At 42.1% G+C, this 15643-nt stretch overlaps 2 protein-coding genes across 3 annotated transcripts in view; both read left to right on the forward strand.

Annotated features, from left to right (window-relative positions):
• galnt9 (polypeptide N-acetylgalactosaminyltransferase 9) overlaps positions 1–15643 on the forward strand; it is a 173400-nt gene that overhangs the window by 29724 nt on the left and 128033 nt on the right. The gene's annotated exons all lie outside the window — the stretch shown is intronic.
• Positions 658–11118, forward strand: LOC144994542 (uncharacterized). Its single transcript, XM_078952667.1, has 4 exons — positions 658–9130; positions 9856–10043; positions 10123–10252; positions 10428–11118. The coding sequence occupies exon 1, from the start codon at positions 1089–1091 to the stop codon at positions 2010–2012; it is 924 nt and encodes a 307-aa protein (XP_078808793.1). The 5' UTR covers positions 658–1088; the 3' UTR covers positions 2013–9130; positions 9856–10043; positions 10123–10252; positions 10428–11118.

The raw sequence follows: 15643 nt of genomic DNA on the forward strand, positions 1-15643 counted from the left end.
TAGCCCCTAAGACTCATGGGAAATGGGGAATCGCGGAGGTAAATTTCCTCATCATAACTGAGGGATGTAATGTTGATTATATGGTAACTGTTTGTAATTTTATGTATGATACCTAGATTGTCAATAAGTAAAAAAAAAAAAAAAAAAAAAACATAACTGAGGAACTTGTGAACAGAAGTGACATCCATGCTGTTTGGCAGATGTAAGTTCATGAGCTGACGCAATACTGTCTCCTCCCACATTTGCACCCAATCTGGGAGTCAGGACTTGCTATGTCAAGCTGACGGCGTTGCATAGTGCATGCGGCTTGTACACTGATGTGGCTTATGTATATAAGAAGCAAACTTAATACATGAAAATGAGTGGGTGCGGCTTGTAATCGGGTGCGCTCTATAACTCGGAAATAGCGACTCGTCGCATTTCGGGCAGACACTCTGCAGAATTGCAGGTTACTCCCCTAGGGCGGGTCACTTAATTAACCCACCTGCTTAGCATCCTATTTAAGTCAGGTGTACAATTGTTCATTCTCTCTTACCTTCAGCGCTCATTCTTTGCATGTCTCTGATGTTGACGACTTTTGTCCTGGTGTTTCTTGGCGTCGTGATGTCTGCCCCGCCTTTCTGCTCGGATAGTGATTATCCTCCGTGTTCTGATGGGGAGCTCTCTGTTATTCCTGCGACTGCTCCCCCGGTTTCCATCTCTCCCGGTGGCGCCGCCTCAGCTCCGCATCCTCGGCGCCGCATCCTCGGCGCCGCAGCTCCCGCATTTCGGCCAAGCGCCTGCAGGATTGGCCCGTCCACCGTATTTTGGAGGCTTTGTATAAAAAGGGCATTCCGGTGCCCGCGGGTCTATCTCACGAGGACCTGTTTGAATATTTTATTGCTCAGGCCGAGGTTCCCAGCGATCGTGATACCAGTGTTGCTCGCCGGAAAGGAAAAGGAAAAGCTCCCTCCCGGAAGCGTGCTGCCCCGGCGGTGGATCCTGACGTCGCCGTATTTCCCGGGCCCTCTCGTGACTGTGTCTCCACGCCTTCGGCTGAAGCTTCTATCGTGACCTCTCTCGTGGCTATCAAGCGTTCTCTGGATGTTATGAATTCCCGGATCAATTTTGTGGAGCGGGCAGTGATGCCCTCTTCGCCGGGTTTTACGGTGCCGGCCTCTTCCTCGCTCATGCCTGCGGCGCTTCCTGATCACGCGCTGCTCGACCCCGCTGGTGTCGGTGCCGCGCCCCCGCGAACCTTGGAGACCGCCGTCCCCGCTCCTCCGCTGGGCTCCAGGTTCATTCCGCCGGCTGCGGCTATCCCCGCCAATCTGAGAGCGAACATTCTTAAAGGTAATGACATCAACCTGGTTAAGATCCTGCTGTGTGGCTCATCCTCCTCTGATCTTCGTGTTGTGGATTGCGGGGATGTTTCCGTGGTGCTGAAGGACAGCGATCCCCGCCTGGACAAAGGCCTGACTCTAGCTGAATTCGTTGTCGCGTTCGGGGTTTTCCGTGATGTGATTTGCGAGGTTTACCCTCATCGACGCGAGGAGCTGGATGTGTATCTCGCAATTATTTCTGATCTGGCTTTGTCGTATGGCGGTTCTTTGTTCTACGACTATCATAAATCCTTTTCGGCTAAGGCGGCGATGTACGTTCAGAAGTTTAATCAACGTCTGGATTGGTCCGTCGTGGATTTGGCGCTTATGAGCAGACATTTCACCGGCCATCGGACCCTTACCTGCAGCGTTTGTGGATCGTTTTCGCACTCCACCTCGCTTTGTCCGAAGACTGCAATGCGTGCCCTCTCGATTACCCCTGCTCAGCCGTCTGGTTCTGCCCCTCCTTTCCTCCCGCGGGGACAGGTACCTTTCCGTTCACGTTCTCGCGCTCCGCTTTGTCATTTTTTCAATGAAGGTGTCTGTGTTTATCCTAATTGTAAATATATGCATGTTTGTAGCGTGTGTGCGGACAGCCACCCTCGCTCTGTGTGCCCCCGGAGAGTCCGCTCCAAGCCTTCCGGGAATTAAACTTCGGGCATCCTTCTACTCCAGTGGATGTGTCTGCTCTCTCTGATGCCCTGGCTTCTCACCCTGACAGTTGTTTTGTGAACTACCTTATCACTGGTTTAGTTCAGGGTTTTTTTGCCGGTTTGAGTTTTTTTCCTCATGTGTCTTATGTCTGCGGGAATTTGTTGTCCGCTCGTAGAGAACCTGCAGTGGTGGATGCTCTCCTGGCAAAGGAAGTTTCTCAGGGTTATATGATTGGGCCTTTTTCTAGGGCTCCGTTTCCTTTGTTTCGGGTCAGTCCTTTAGGGGTGGCAACTCGGAAATATTCAGGAAAGAAGCGCCTTATTATAGACCTCTCCGCCCCGCATAACTCCTCTGTTCCAAGCATAAATAGCTTGATCCCTCGTGAGCCTTTTTCGCTCTTCTACGCTTCTGTTGATAATGCCGTGTCTATGATTAAAACCGCCGGACAGGGTGCGTGGTTGGGGAAAGCTGACATTTCGGATGCGTTCAAAATTATGCCGCTGCATCCCTCACAGTGGCATATCTTTGGTGTTAGATGGCGCTCTAGGTATTATTTTTCCGTTCGTTTACCTTTCGGCTGTCGAAGTAATCCTCGCATATTTGATTCTCTGTCTGAGGCATTGTGCTGGATTTTGTATAATTCTTTTAGGCTTCCTTATGTTTTGCATCTTTTGGATGATTTTTTGGTGATTGATTTTCCGTCCTCGCCCCCACGTCGTTGCATTTCTGCGGTCAAGTTGCTTTTTTCTCATCTGGGTGTTCCTCTCTCCCCTGAGAAAACATGTGGTCCGTCCACTCGTTTGGAATTTTTGGGGATCATTCTCGATAGTTCTTCAATGCAGGCTTCCCTGCCGTCCGATAAGCTCATTCGTATTCGGGAGGCCATTTCGTCTTTTCTGTCCTTTGGACGCGTGACGAAAAGGGAATTGCTTTCCCTATTGGGCCATCTGAATTTCGCTATGTGAATTATACCCCATGGCCGTTCTTTCATTTCCCGACTTCTCGAAATTGCCAGTTCAGTTCCGGACCTCCACGATCTTGTTGTTCTGGACGGTGGCTCCCTGTCCGATTTGCGTTTTTGGTCGCTCCTTTTGGGGGCCTGGAATGGTGTTTCTTTTTTCTATAATGATCATTTTGAATCTTCGGATTCCCTTCATATATTTACGGATGCCGCTCCGTCCGTTGGTTTCGGGGGAATTTTCTATGACGAATGGTTCGCAGATGTTTGGCCAGCAGAAATTCTCGAAGCCGTACCTAAATCTACAGCTTTGTTTGAATTATATCCTATCGTGGTAGCATGCGCGCAATGGGGAGAGAAGTGGTCAAGGAAACGAATAATGGTGTTTTGCGACAACGCGGCCGTAGTGGATATAATTAATAAAGGGCGTTCTAAATGTGCATTGATTAACTTTCTAATGAGGCGATTGACCTGGTTTAGTGTCTTGAATAATTTTATACTTAAAGCTACCTTTATTCCTGGTCATGTGAACAGGGTAGCTGACGCCCTCTCTCGCTTTAAATTTCAGGAATTCAAAAATCTATGTCCGAATGCCAATCCTCACAGCCTCCCCTGCCCTGCGTTCCAGCAGATGATTCTAAATTAAATATTTCTCCACTGAATGAATTACTAATATCTGCTGCTGGATATATGAGGTTTGGTCTGGCTCAATCTACCATTAAATCATATGATTCATTCTGGACATCTTACCGCTCCTTCTGTACTAGTATCCAAGCTTCCCCTTTGCCTATTAAGATACCATTAGTCTGTGCATTTGTTGTACACTTATTTGAGAATCGCCGGTACCAAGTTCAGAGCATCAAATCCTGTCTGGCCGCCATCCAGTTCCACACGAGATGTTGTTCCTCGTCAGCGACGAATCTTCTTGGACACCCTACCCTACGTCTGCTCTTCAACGGCCTTTTGAAGGTTCGCCCTTCCGGAAATGACAAAAGGTTACCACTTACTTTACCTATGGTTCATAAACTTGTGTTAAGATTACGTGCTGGATTCATTTCTCTCTATGTAGACCATCTATTAGAAGCTGTTATTATGATGGCGTTCTATGGTTTCTTAAGATGTGGTGAATACACTACTAGAACTTTGTCTTTCGACCCACAGATGGATCTCACTTTTTCTGATTTAACATTCACTGAGCACTTTTATTCCATCAATCTTAAGCATTCTAAGACTGACAAATTTTGTAAAGGTGTTCAAATAGTCATAGCAAAAACTAATACTGCTTTCTGTCCTTTCTCTTCAATGCAACGCTTCCTGAGTCTCCGACCTAGTACACCCTGGTCAGCACCTCTTTTCCTCGTGGATGGCTGTAAACCCTTGACTAGAAGTTGGATGGCTTCCAAGTTTCATAGTCTCTGTTCATCCTGCGGTCTTCCGGCAGACATTTACATCTTGCATTCCCTGAGAATTGGCGCCGCAACGACTGCTGCTCTTCACGTTCCATCATCTACGCTAAAAGCTATGGGAAGGTGGTCCTCATCTGCGTTTCAGAGATATGTTGGATTAAATTCTGATGAAATATTAGCAGCTCAAAGAAAAATAAGTCTGGTTTGAATGAAGAACATGTTAAGTCAGGTGGAAGCCGCGAATGATGTGAATTAAATGATTGGGGTTTAAATTGAATCAGGTTGTGTAATCTTGTTGGCTCCCCTCCAGTCTTCTTTTCTCTCTCTCTCTCTCTTCAGATAGTATGCTCCCCTGGTGAACGGGAGCGGTCCAACGGTCAATGGTGCCGGGTAAACACATAGCAGATACACTAGATAGCATGTTCCCTTCGTAGAGTGGTTCTCGACGGGAGCAGCCAAACGGTCAATGGTGCCGGGTAAACACATAGCAGATACACTAGATAGAATGTTCCCTTCGTAGAGTGGTTCTCGAAGGGAGCGGCCAAACGGTCAATGGTGCCGGGTAAACACATAGCAGATACACTAGATAGAATGTTCCTTTCGTAGAGTGGTTCTCGAAGGGAGCGGCCAAACGGTCAATGGTGCCGGGTAAACACATAGCAGATACACTATATAGAATGTTCCCTTCGTAGAGTGGTTCTCGAAGGGAGCGGCCGAACGGTCAATGGTGCCGGGTAAACACATAGCAGATACATTAGATAGAATGTTCCCTTCGGAGAGTGGTTCTCGAAGGGAGCGGCCAAACGGTCAATGGTGCCGGGTAAACACATAGCAGATACACTAGATAGAATGTTCCCTTCGTAGAGTGGTTCTCGAAGGGAGCGGCCAAACGGTCAATGGTGCCGGGTAAACACATAGCAGATACACTAGATAGAATGTTCCCTTCGTAGAGTGGTTCTCGTAGGGAGCGGCCAAACGGTCAATGGTGCCGGGTAAACACATAGCAGTCATACTGGAAAATGAAATGAAATGAAATGAAGTGAAAATGGAATGATGCCGAAAACACACCTCATCTTATTTACACACTGATTATACATTCACATTTACATTTTCTTCTTCTGGATGATCTTGGTGTTGGGGATTGTTACCCGAAAGTGTATGGAAAAGATAATAAGTGTCTCAAGGAATTGAACGGAGCCTTATGCCAAAACGAAGTTGTGAATCAAATTGTGAATGTCAACCTAAAGATGTTGTGAAATAAATATTCTTCTGCAAGAGTTGTCTGACTGAAATAGCGACTCGTCGCATTTCGGGCAGACACTCTGCAGAATTGCAGGTTACTCCCCTAGGGCGGGTCACTTAATTAACCCACCTGCTTAGCATCCTATTTAAGTCAGGTGTACAATTGTTCATTCTCTCTTACCTTCAGCGCTCATTCTTTGCCCCTCTCTCCTCCCCGGCTTCCACCTGTGAGCTCCGTTACGGGGATTGTTACCCGAAAGTGTATGGAAAAGATAATAAGTGTCTCAAGGAATTGAACAGAGCCTTATGCCAAAACGAAGTTGTGAATCAAATTGTGAATGTCAACCTAAAGATGTTGTGAAATAAATATTCTTCTGCAAGAGTTGTCTGACTGAAATTACGGTATTTACTTTTTGTAAAGACCCACTAAAAGCAAATTTATATTCATTCCATGTGAGCCCTATTTTTCCTTTTTTCCTGCCTAAACTTTCTTGCAATTTTGTGCTCATTTAATAACAAATAACACAAATTCAAGCGTTGTCCATATATTTTTTACTTGGTAGACATATTTAATTTTAAGTGTTTATGTACAAAAAAAAGTATTAGCATATTTTTCTGACTATATGTCGCTCTGGAGTCGCATTAGCCAAAACATGCTCAACAAAGAATAAAAAATTATAAAGAAGTCACGCTGTAAAATAAATTACATATATATTCCTCTGCGGTGCTCTCAGTAGCAAATACTGATACACACACTCACGTTGCCCTCTGGCGGATGTTAGTGGGAGTGGGAAATTACAAATATAAGAATCTTTTTATTTAAAAAAATCACAGATATGTTGTATAAGTCACACCCCTGGCCAAACTAAGTAAAAACCGTAACTCATACTCCTAAAAATGTACGATAGCCAGTCACAGATTCTCCCAGTTGAAAAAATTAAGGTGTTCATCATTGCTACGCGTTAACTGTGAGAGGCAAAAGGAAAAGAGGAATTGATGAAATCACATTTCATGATTTTATTTTTACAATAAGTCAATTACAAAACAAATGCAAAATATATAAGAACACATCAAATACGAGCTTCAAACTGCTTGCTGTTTCTACAGATACAAAAAAAGAATTTTAAGTTTAAGTTGAATTTATGAAGAAAAGGGTTTCAAATTATTGTAGTGTAGTTTTCCTCCTGTGCATTCCTGTCAGTTTCATCTTCAGGGCTTTTCAGAAAAAACGCTTTTGCACAACACATTCATTTCAAACTAAAGGCATGTGCAAATGCAGTTTTCTATTACAAATTAAAAATATAAATTACCTTAAAAGAAAGCTGAAACACAGAATGACAAATAAAAGCCATCTGTTCTCTCACCTTTTCCTAACTGCCACTTCCTCCTCTGCCAGTGCTCTTTGTAGAAAGTGGAGAGACTCTTTATGTGAGCCTGCTACACATAAAGCTCACCCACATAAAGCAGTGACCAGGAAGGTGCTGCAGGTAGAAAAAGGCGTATATAACTTTAGCACCGTGCTGGGATCCATCTGCTCTGTGACCGTCCCCCAGCAGTCTATCTCTGTTCTGGCTGGAGATGTCCTTGTTTTTTGGGTTTTTTTGGAGCGTTGGTAAAATGTAGACAGCTCTCAGCAGCAGTGGAAAAGGAGAGAAAATTTGTTTTAGCAGCTCTATTTATTCGGATCATCCCCTCATGCATCTCACATTGTTTTGTAAATAAGTAAAAAATATTAAAATCATCCCCTCGTTATCCCCATTACTTATACTTATAAGTCACAAGAAAACGTGAGAAACAGGCTGATAGGTTAAACTCATTTTGCAGCTGGTACACTTTCGTCCAATTAGACTTTCGTGGAAATATTTACAGGATGGTTGTGTTCAGAGCCGCCATCCGAACTAACTGAGAGTTCGATCTAGAGCAGAGAGAAACAGTTTTCCTAATTCAATGCGGGCAAAGAACCTAACAAATAAATGAATATGTGCGAGCAACCTTGCTGAATTGTATCTGTTTAAGTGGCAACATGATGGATTTTAAATTGTCAGGTGTATTAAGAGGTTACCATGGAGTGCTTGCATGAGAGCAAAAAGAGGAGGTGGGAGAAAGCAACGTAGATGGAGAAGAAGCTCATGGGTCATCAAGGAAGACAAAAGGCTGAATGACAAGTGGGGAAGACTGTTTAACCCTTGTGTGGTGTTCATATTGTTGTTACTCAGCCAGTGTTCGTGGGTCTGGTGGACCCGTTGCATGTTGTGGTTTTTAATGCCTCACAATCAAACACTTTGATGTTAAAATACTCGACAGATGTTTACCTAATCCAATTACAATCAGTATATTTGGTTAATATTTGCCCTTTACCTTTTTTAGATCACATTCATAACTCATTATTTAAAACGTGATAAAGAAAATCAATTAAAATCAAGATATGAGTGGAAACAAATTTTCAAGTGAAGCAAGGGTTTTCAAAACTACTGACTTTTATTTATTTGAACACAGAAACTGAACCCATTCAGGTGCACAACACAAGCTGAACACATAGAGTAAACCTATTAGTCAAGACAACACATCAGCCCCATTGAACACATGGCCTTCTAGCCACTAGCCTGTACAACACATGGTCCTGGCTGCTGACGGCCTGGTCCTGTGGCTGGGTGCTGATGGCTTCGTTTTGGAACTGGCTGATGCTCAATCTAAATGGTAAATGGTAAATTGCGTATACTTATATAGCACCTTTCTTCCAACAAGGACAAAGCGCTTTACTATGAGGTGCCGTGTAGGACATAATTCAGAATTAGCATTCACAAACACATATGAAATCTCTCACACACACTAGTGAAATGCTTGTATACATACAACTGAAAATGTATTCATTCACATACACATGTGAAATCACTCACATACACATGTGAAATCTCTCACATACACATGTGAAATCTCTCACATACACATGTGAAAATGCTCTTACACACACTACTGAAAATGCTCTCACATACACATGTGAAAATGCTCTTACACACACTACTGAAAATCCTCTCACATACACTACTGAAAATGCTCTCACATACACATGTGAAAATCCTCTCACATACACTACTGAAAATGCTCTCACATACACTACTGAAAATGCTCTCACATACACTATCGAAAATGCTCTCACATACACATGTGAAAATGCTCTTACACACACTACTGAAAATGCTCTCACATACACTACTGAAAATCCTCTCACATACACATGTGAAAATCCTCTCACATACACATGTGAAAATCCTCTCACATACACATGTGAAAATCCTCTCACATACACATGTGAAAATCCTCTCACATACACATGTGAAAATGCTCTCACATACACTATCCAAAATGCTCTCACATACACTACTGAAATTTTCGACAGAGACGGAAGGCATTTCAGTAGAAACGGAAGTTGGCTGATTATCCCGAGATAATCATTCGTCTGAATCATTTGAAAATGGCAGCCGGTTGCGCAAGGAAAACCACCGAAACGTGTAAGTATATTAAAAAATATCCAGTATCTGTTGTAAAATATATTTGTAAATACTTAAGATGATGTGTTTAATATGTTATATTCCTCAATCAACAACCTAGATTGTTTTGAAGCTCATCAATTTCAGTAATGCTAAAGCTAACGCTAACGTGAATTAGCGCCGAAGGCTAAAAACAAACGCTAGATATTACATCAAAAAGCAGTGACTTCTAACCGTAGTCACAAGTTATTAACACATGTTTTAAATGTGTTCATATATGTAGGGACAGACGAGGATGAGGAAAATCCGATCCATTTGCGGATGGAGAAAGATAGCCTGTTTGTTTTCAAGCTAGCTCGTGCCAGATGGATAGAGACATATGATCAGATTTGACTTCATTTTAATAAACGGTTAATCGTTGTCGTACTGGGTTAAAGGTTTATGTTAAAGACCCAGAAGAGAGAGGAGGAAAGGGCTAGAAGGGAGGAACAGCGACAGGAGAGTCTGTTAAGTTTACTTGAGTTGAAATTATTGTTCTAAAATGTAATGCAGCCATTGTTTTTCCAATTTTTTTAATAAATGTATGAACAAAAATGAATAATTTACATGTATTATTTAAATCTGAGCTATTTTTAACAATCTTGAAAGGATTTTCATATAAATATCAGATGTACATATTTAGAATTTCGTTTTATATGTTAATATTTATTTTTATACATGTTAACAATAATCCTGGTCTTCTAAAGTCATGTGTGTCACAGTTGGAGCTGAAAGGAAAGCAAAGATTTGTCCTTGCAGACAGACGTGACTCTGCTCGTCCTGCATGTTCCTGGTGTTGTCCTGCTGTGGCTCAACATCTATGGCTAAGCAGTCGCCTTTGCTGATGCACAGAATGTGCAGAATTGAACTGCAGGCAATGATTTTCATTGCAAAGGTTGGTTTTACTTCCAGTGCCCCCAGAAATATTGCTCTCCTCCTCATCTTTATCATGCCAAATGCTCTCTTCACAACAGAGCGTGTTCTGGAGTGGTTCTGGTTGTAACTGCCTCAATGGCATTCCTCATGGGTTCCCTGTAGGGTGTCAGCAGCATGATGGGATGTGCAATGCAGGGATACCCACCATCACCCAAAAGGATCCTTCAGGTGGGTTTGTTTGATTTACATAAATTGGGCTTTTACGTAGAACCCGTGAATCATGGATTGACCTTGGATTCCTAACAAAAATATCTATAAATTTGGCATTAGAGTCACATACAGCATGCATTTTAATGGAATAAAAAAGCTTCCTGTTAAAATAACAAGCTGCATTTTCTTTTAGGGCCTTTATTCTTATGTGGCAGCCATCAATGCTCCTTGTGACCCTTTGGAAGGAGAAAGACCAAGCGAGCTGCTAAAATCCAGAGGCGACTTATGGTAGTTCATTCCCACTGGGAAGCTGGGTGACCCTGCTCATCAGCTGGAGGATGCGGTCTGCCGTCCTGTGGACAAGATCGCTCACGGTGGACCGTGTCATGTCAAAGACTCTGGCTACCACACTGTAAGATGTGCCACACGCCAGCCAGAAAAGAAACACCAGGACGTCAGTCTCCTGTGACCCCCCAGAGTGTGAGGAACCCGAAGCTGATGCTTCAGGACCATCGACCCAGATGCTCGATGGTCCTGCGGGTCAACCGAAAATCCAGTCTTGTGTCGGACTGACCGTCAGCGTAAAGGGGCAGGACAGACACCTTTGTGTTGGTAAAGCAGTAGAGACGTGGAAGACCCTGGAAAATGCAACATTAATTATTTCATTGAGGAAATTAAATCACATTTTTTTAATGTTTCTATTTATTTTGATGTCTTACATTTTAAATTATGAAGTATTTATTAATTCTGGAAAATCTCGTGGTTTTTATTTGGCTGGGTTTTTGGATTTTCATTTAAACTTTTAAAAATGAAAGTTTTTGTTTTGTTTTTGTTTAAAACAAGTGATATGGTTTGACTCTGAATAAAAAATTCTAAACTTTGAACTCACAAGTGTTTCATGTAATTGGACTACACAACTCACTTGAAAAAGAATGTTAAACTCTTACCCAGCAGACTGTGTAACCTTGAGCATGATTAGTAACAAAGTTTAAGTTAAAGTTTAAGTTTAACTAAAAAAAAAGCTTTAAGTTTAACTCACAAGTTATTCTGTCTGGTCAGGGCATCCAGAGGAAATCTTCTGAGATGTCTGCTTGTCCTTGCCGTCCTGTGATGCTGCATATCTGCTCGTTTTCAGTTTGATCTCACGAAAAACGGTTGAATTATTGCCAGGAACACGTACAGATTCATTTTCAAAGCCATTTTCAGTAAGGTGTAAGAAAACTGCAGAAAAAAATGCCTCCTTGCAAGAGCTCGTTAATCGTTCAGCGGCACAAAAACAAAATAAATATTGGCATGAAAAAATAACTTGGTGGTTTATTTATGAACAAATACATTAAATCAACACCAAAGTGTTTGTAATTTAATTATTTATAAATCAGTCACGTTTTCCATGATCAGAACACAGCAGATTCATAAATAGTCTTTGTAAAATGTTCATATTTATTATGTTTTTACTCTGACAAATAAGTGTCATTCTCCACGTTAAATAGGAGTAGTTCGCCTCCAGACCAGGTGGTGGCGGTAATGCGCCACTTTGTTTCCGTGTCAAGCGCGTTATGAACAACACCCAAAAGAAAAAAGTACTGAGCACGGGTGTCTGAATTGCTTTTAAATTCAGATAACTATATATAGTTCTGCACTATATAGGGTTTTAGTAGTTAGGGATCAGTGCAGGAATTCGGACACAGGTTCATTTCCACTGAAATGCCTTCAGTCGACCAACTTCGTTTCTAACAATAAAGTAAAAAAAAAAACGTTGTTTCTACTGAAATGCCTTCCGTTTCTATTGAAATTTTCACATGTGTATGTGAGAGCATTTTGGATAGTGTGTGTGAGAGCATTTTCACATGTGTATGTGAGAGGATTTTCACATGTGTATGTGAGAGCATTTTCACATGTGTATGTGAGAGGATTTTCACATGTGTATGTGAGAGCATTTTCACATGTGTATGTGAGAGCATTTTCAGTAGTGTGTGAGAGCATTTGACATGTGTATGTGAGAGCATTTTCAGTAGTGTGTGTGAGAGCATTTTCAGTAGTGTGTGTGAGAGCATTTGACATGTGTATGTGAGAGCATTTTCAGTAGTGTGTGTGAGAGCATTTTCAGTAGTGTGTGTGAGAGCATTTCACATGTGTGTGTGAGAGCATTTTCAGTAGTGTGTGTGAGAGCATTTCACATGTGTATGTGAGAGATTTCACATGTGTATGTGAATGAATACATTTTCAGTTGTATGTATACAAGCATTTCACTAGTGTGTGTGAGAGATTTTACATGTGTTTATGAATGCTAATTCTGAATAATGTCCTACACGGCACCTCATACTTTACAGTCACAGACCCATTCACCCAGTCACACACACATTCACTCACACATTCAGACACTGGTGGCGGCTCCGCTGCCAAGCACAGGCGCCCGCCTACCACCAGAGGCAAGGTGGGGTTCAGTGTCTTGCCCAAGGACACTTCAACTCATGGGCGTGCAAGGCGGGAATTGAACCTGCAATCTTACGATCATGGGCCGACCGCCCTACCGCTGCTCCACGGCCGCCCCAATCTAATCATTTTCTTCAGAGTCACTGTCAGACTCTGAATTTTCAGAAATGTGATCCTCTAATTCTGAAACCTCCTCTTCTGAATCGTCTCCCTCTACACCATCATCAAAAACGTCTCTCTCTTCTAAAATCAATTCCAGGGCCCTCTGCGCAGAAAGTCTTTTGGCCATTTTGATCAGTTGTGATAAGAAACCACACTGGCAAAGCTATATTTATAGTGTCCCGCCTCCAATTTGTAGCAGATAAAGAGCGAGATATTAAAGACTCCCGCAAGAAAGTCAAATGGTCAAATGTGCGGGAGAACGACAGCAAACAAAGTTGATTCTTGAATTATTCTAACAATGTTGCAACCTTGCGCGGGAACCGCAGGTGCAGAAACAGAACTCACATTTACAGTGAAACTTTCTCTCTCTGCCACTCTCTCTCTCTCTTTCTCACTGGTCACACACACACACACACACACCTACACACACCCACACACACACAGCAGGCCCAGACAGGTGGAGGACAGAGTGTAGGTACATAAAACATCAATTTCCACACTTCTATTAGCCCCGGGTCCAGTGGAACCGAACATCTTATATGTAATAGAAATGTGTTGGGGGGGTATACGGTGTGTGGTCATTAAAAATGTATTCTGATATCTGTTCTTCACAGAAAATGAGCCAAGGCCAGTGAGTCTGAGTTTGAAAAATTAATTAATTGTATCATTTTTCTTTTGATAAAAAATGAAAACGGGTCCCACAGACCCGAACACCATATAAGGGTTAAAGCATGCCTTGTTTTTTCAAACAAAAAGGAGAAAACTGCTGTAAAACGTCTAAATAAAGGGTTGAAGTGGACTGAAGGGTGGCCTGAAACATGATGGAAAACCATTTTTGTACAAAAAACAACTAGTAAATCTTAAAATGACATCTCTCAGCATCAACTCTAACAGGTATTCTATATCTGAAGTCACCCAATATAATACAAATCAGGCTTTGTGGGCTGAACCTTCAAACAGAGCTCTACCTTCATAGGAAATCTTAGAAGTGTGCTTTCTTTATACTTGGCTGCACAGAGTTTAAAAGGGGATTTCTGAAACATTCCTTGATTTCTCAAAAGAAACACATGACAGTTTGCATCAAGGGAAAACCTTGTCAAGGATCAATGAGCTTATCCAGAGAAAATATATGCGAACTTAACAACGACCTTAAGGAAATGATTAAACTTTTTCCGCTGCAAGCCTACATCTGAGATCTTTCAACTTGAACAAGTGGATTAGTTAATTAGCCACTTGTTACATGCTTTCACCCTCTCATTGCAGGTGCAAATAACATTGTACCTTGTAAATTTTGATGTGTTTGCTGAAAGATGAATCAGATGACTTTTTCTTTTTGGGAAAAATTGCAAGTATTAAAAGTGACCCTTGGTACAACTGTCCCCCGTCACCCTGCTTTGTTGAATCTATGCCACCAAGGATTAGGGCATTTCTAAAAGCATAACAGGGTCCAAGCTGGTACCGGCCAGATGTCCCTAATAAAGTGGTCAGAGAGTGTATACACAGTGTGTTCCGCATTATTATGGAAATTGGATTTAAGTGTCAAAAATATCAAATTCTTTGTTTTTCAATGAAAATCGTGGAGGATTTTGAGTTTTTGGGCACTTTGGATCACTGACACTAGTATCAGACACCTGTGATGATTAGTTCGCCAGATGAGTTCAATTAAAGGACAAACTACTAAAAAGGATGTTCCACAATATTAAGCAGACCAACATTTTTAAGCAATATGGGAAAGAAAAGGTTCTCTCTTCTTCTTAAAATATAGGTAAATAGTTGAATGCCTAGGACAAGGTATGAAAACCTTGGATATTTCACAAAAACGTAAGTGTTATCATTGTGCTATTAAGATATTTGTGGTTTATTCATAGCACACTTGTTTGTGCAGATAAGGACAAAATGAGGTTTCTACAAGACAAATACATCAAATTAAGAGAGCAGCTGCTAAAATACCATTACAAAGGAGCAAGCACATATTTTAAGCTGCTGGTGTCTCTGGAGTTTGACAAACATCAGGATGTAGAATCCTCCAGAGGCTTGGAGTTATCCATAAACCTTCAATTTGGCCATCCCTAGACAACACTCACAAGCAGAAACAGTTGCAGTAGGCCCAGACATACTTGAATACTAGTGTTTAAACAGTTTTTTTCACTGATGATTGCCGTGCAACCCTAGATGCTCCTGATGGATTGAGTTAAGTGATTGAGTTGGATTGAGTGGTTGGTGGATGGCCACCATGTTTCAACAAGGCTACGTCGTCAGTAAAGAGGTTGGTTGAGTGATATAGTATTTTTGGCCGTAATCGTGAGGAAAGAGCTGGTCGGCTCCTTTAGGTTTTGAAGGTGGGAAAATGACCTGTCATGCTGCAAGGAATACCTTAGTATCATTGGCTGCTATGGCCATGAACAGAGATAAACTGATGGTGTAACCCCATCCTCCCCTGACCTCCACCATATTGAGGACCTCTGGAGCATCCTTAAGCAAAATATCACTGAGGGTGGGAGGCAGTTGACTTCCAAACAGCAGCTCTGGGAGACTATTCTGAAATCCTGCAAAAAAATACAAGTAGAAAGTCTTCAAAAACTCACAAGTTCAATGCAAGGATTGTGACGCTGCTACAAAATAGGGGGTCCTATGTAACTTGACCTATTAAGATGTTTTTGATTGGAGTAGCTTTTGATTGCTGTAATCTAGCCACAGGGGTTGCAAGCCAGTTGCCTCTGTGCCGGTCCCAAGCCCGGATAAATAGAGAGGGTTGCGTCAGGAAGGGCATCCGGCGTAAAAATTGCCAAAATAACCATGCGAATCATCCACAAC

This window comes from Oryzias latipes, chromosome 9, assembly GCF_053564925.1.
Source record: "Oryzias latipes strain Hd-rR chromosome 9, Olatipes_Hd-rR_3.1".
Classification (NCBI taxonomy): domain Eukaryota; kingdom Metazoa; phylum Chordata; class Actinopteri; order Beloniformes; family Adrianichthyidae; genus Oryzias; species Oryzias latipes.

Excerpts from the sequence above, each read along its gene's own strand:
- LOC144994542 (XM_078952667.1), top strand. The coding sequence starts at position 1,089 with ATGAATTCCCGGATCAATTTTGTGGAGCGGGCAGTGATGCCCTCTTCG.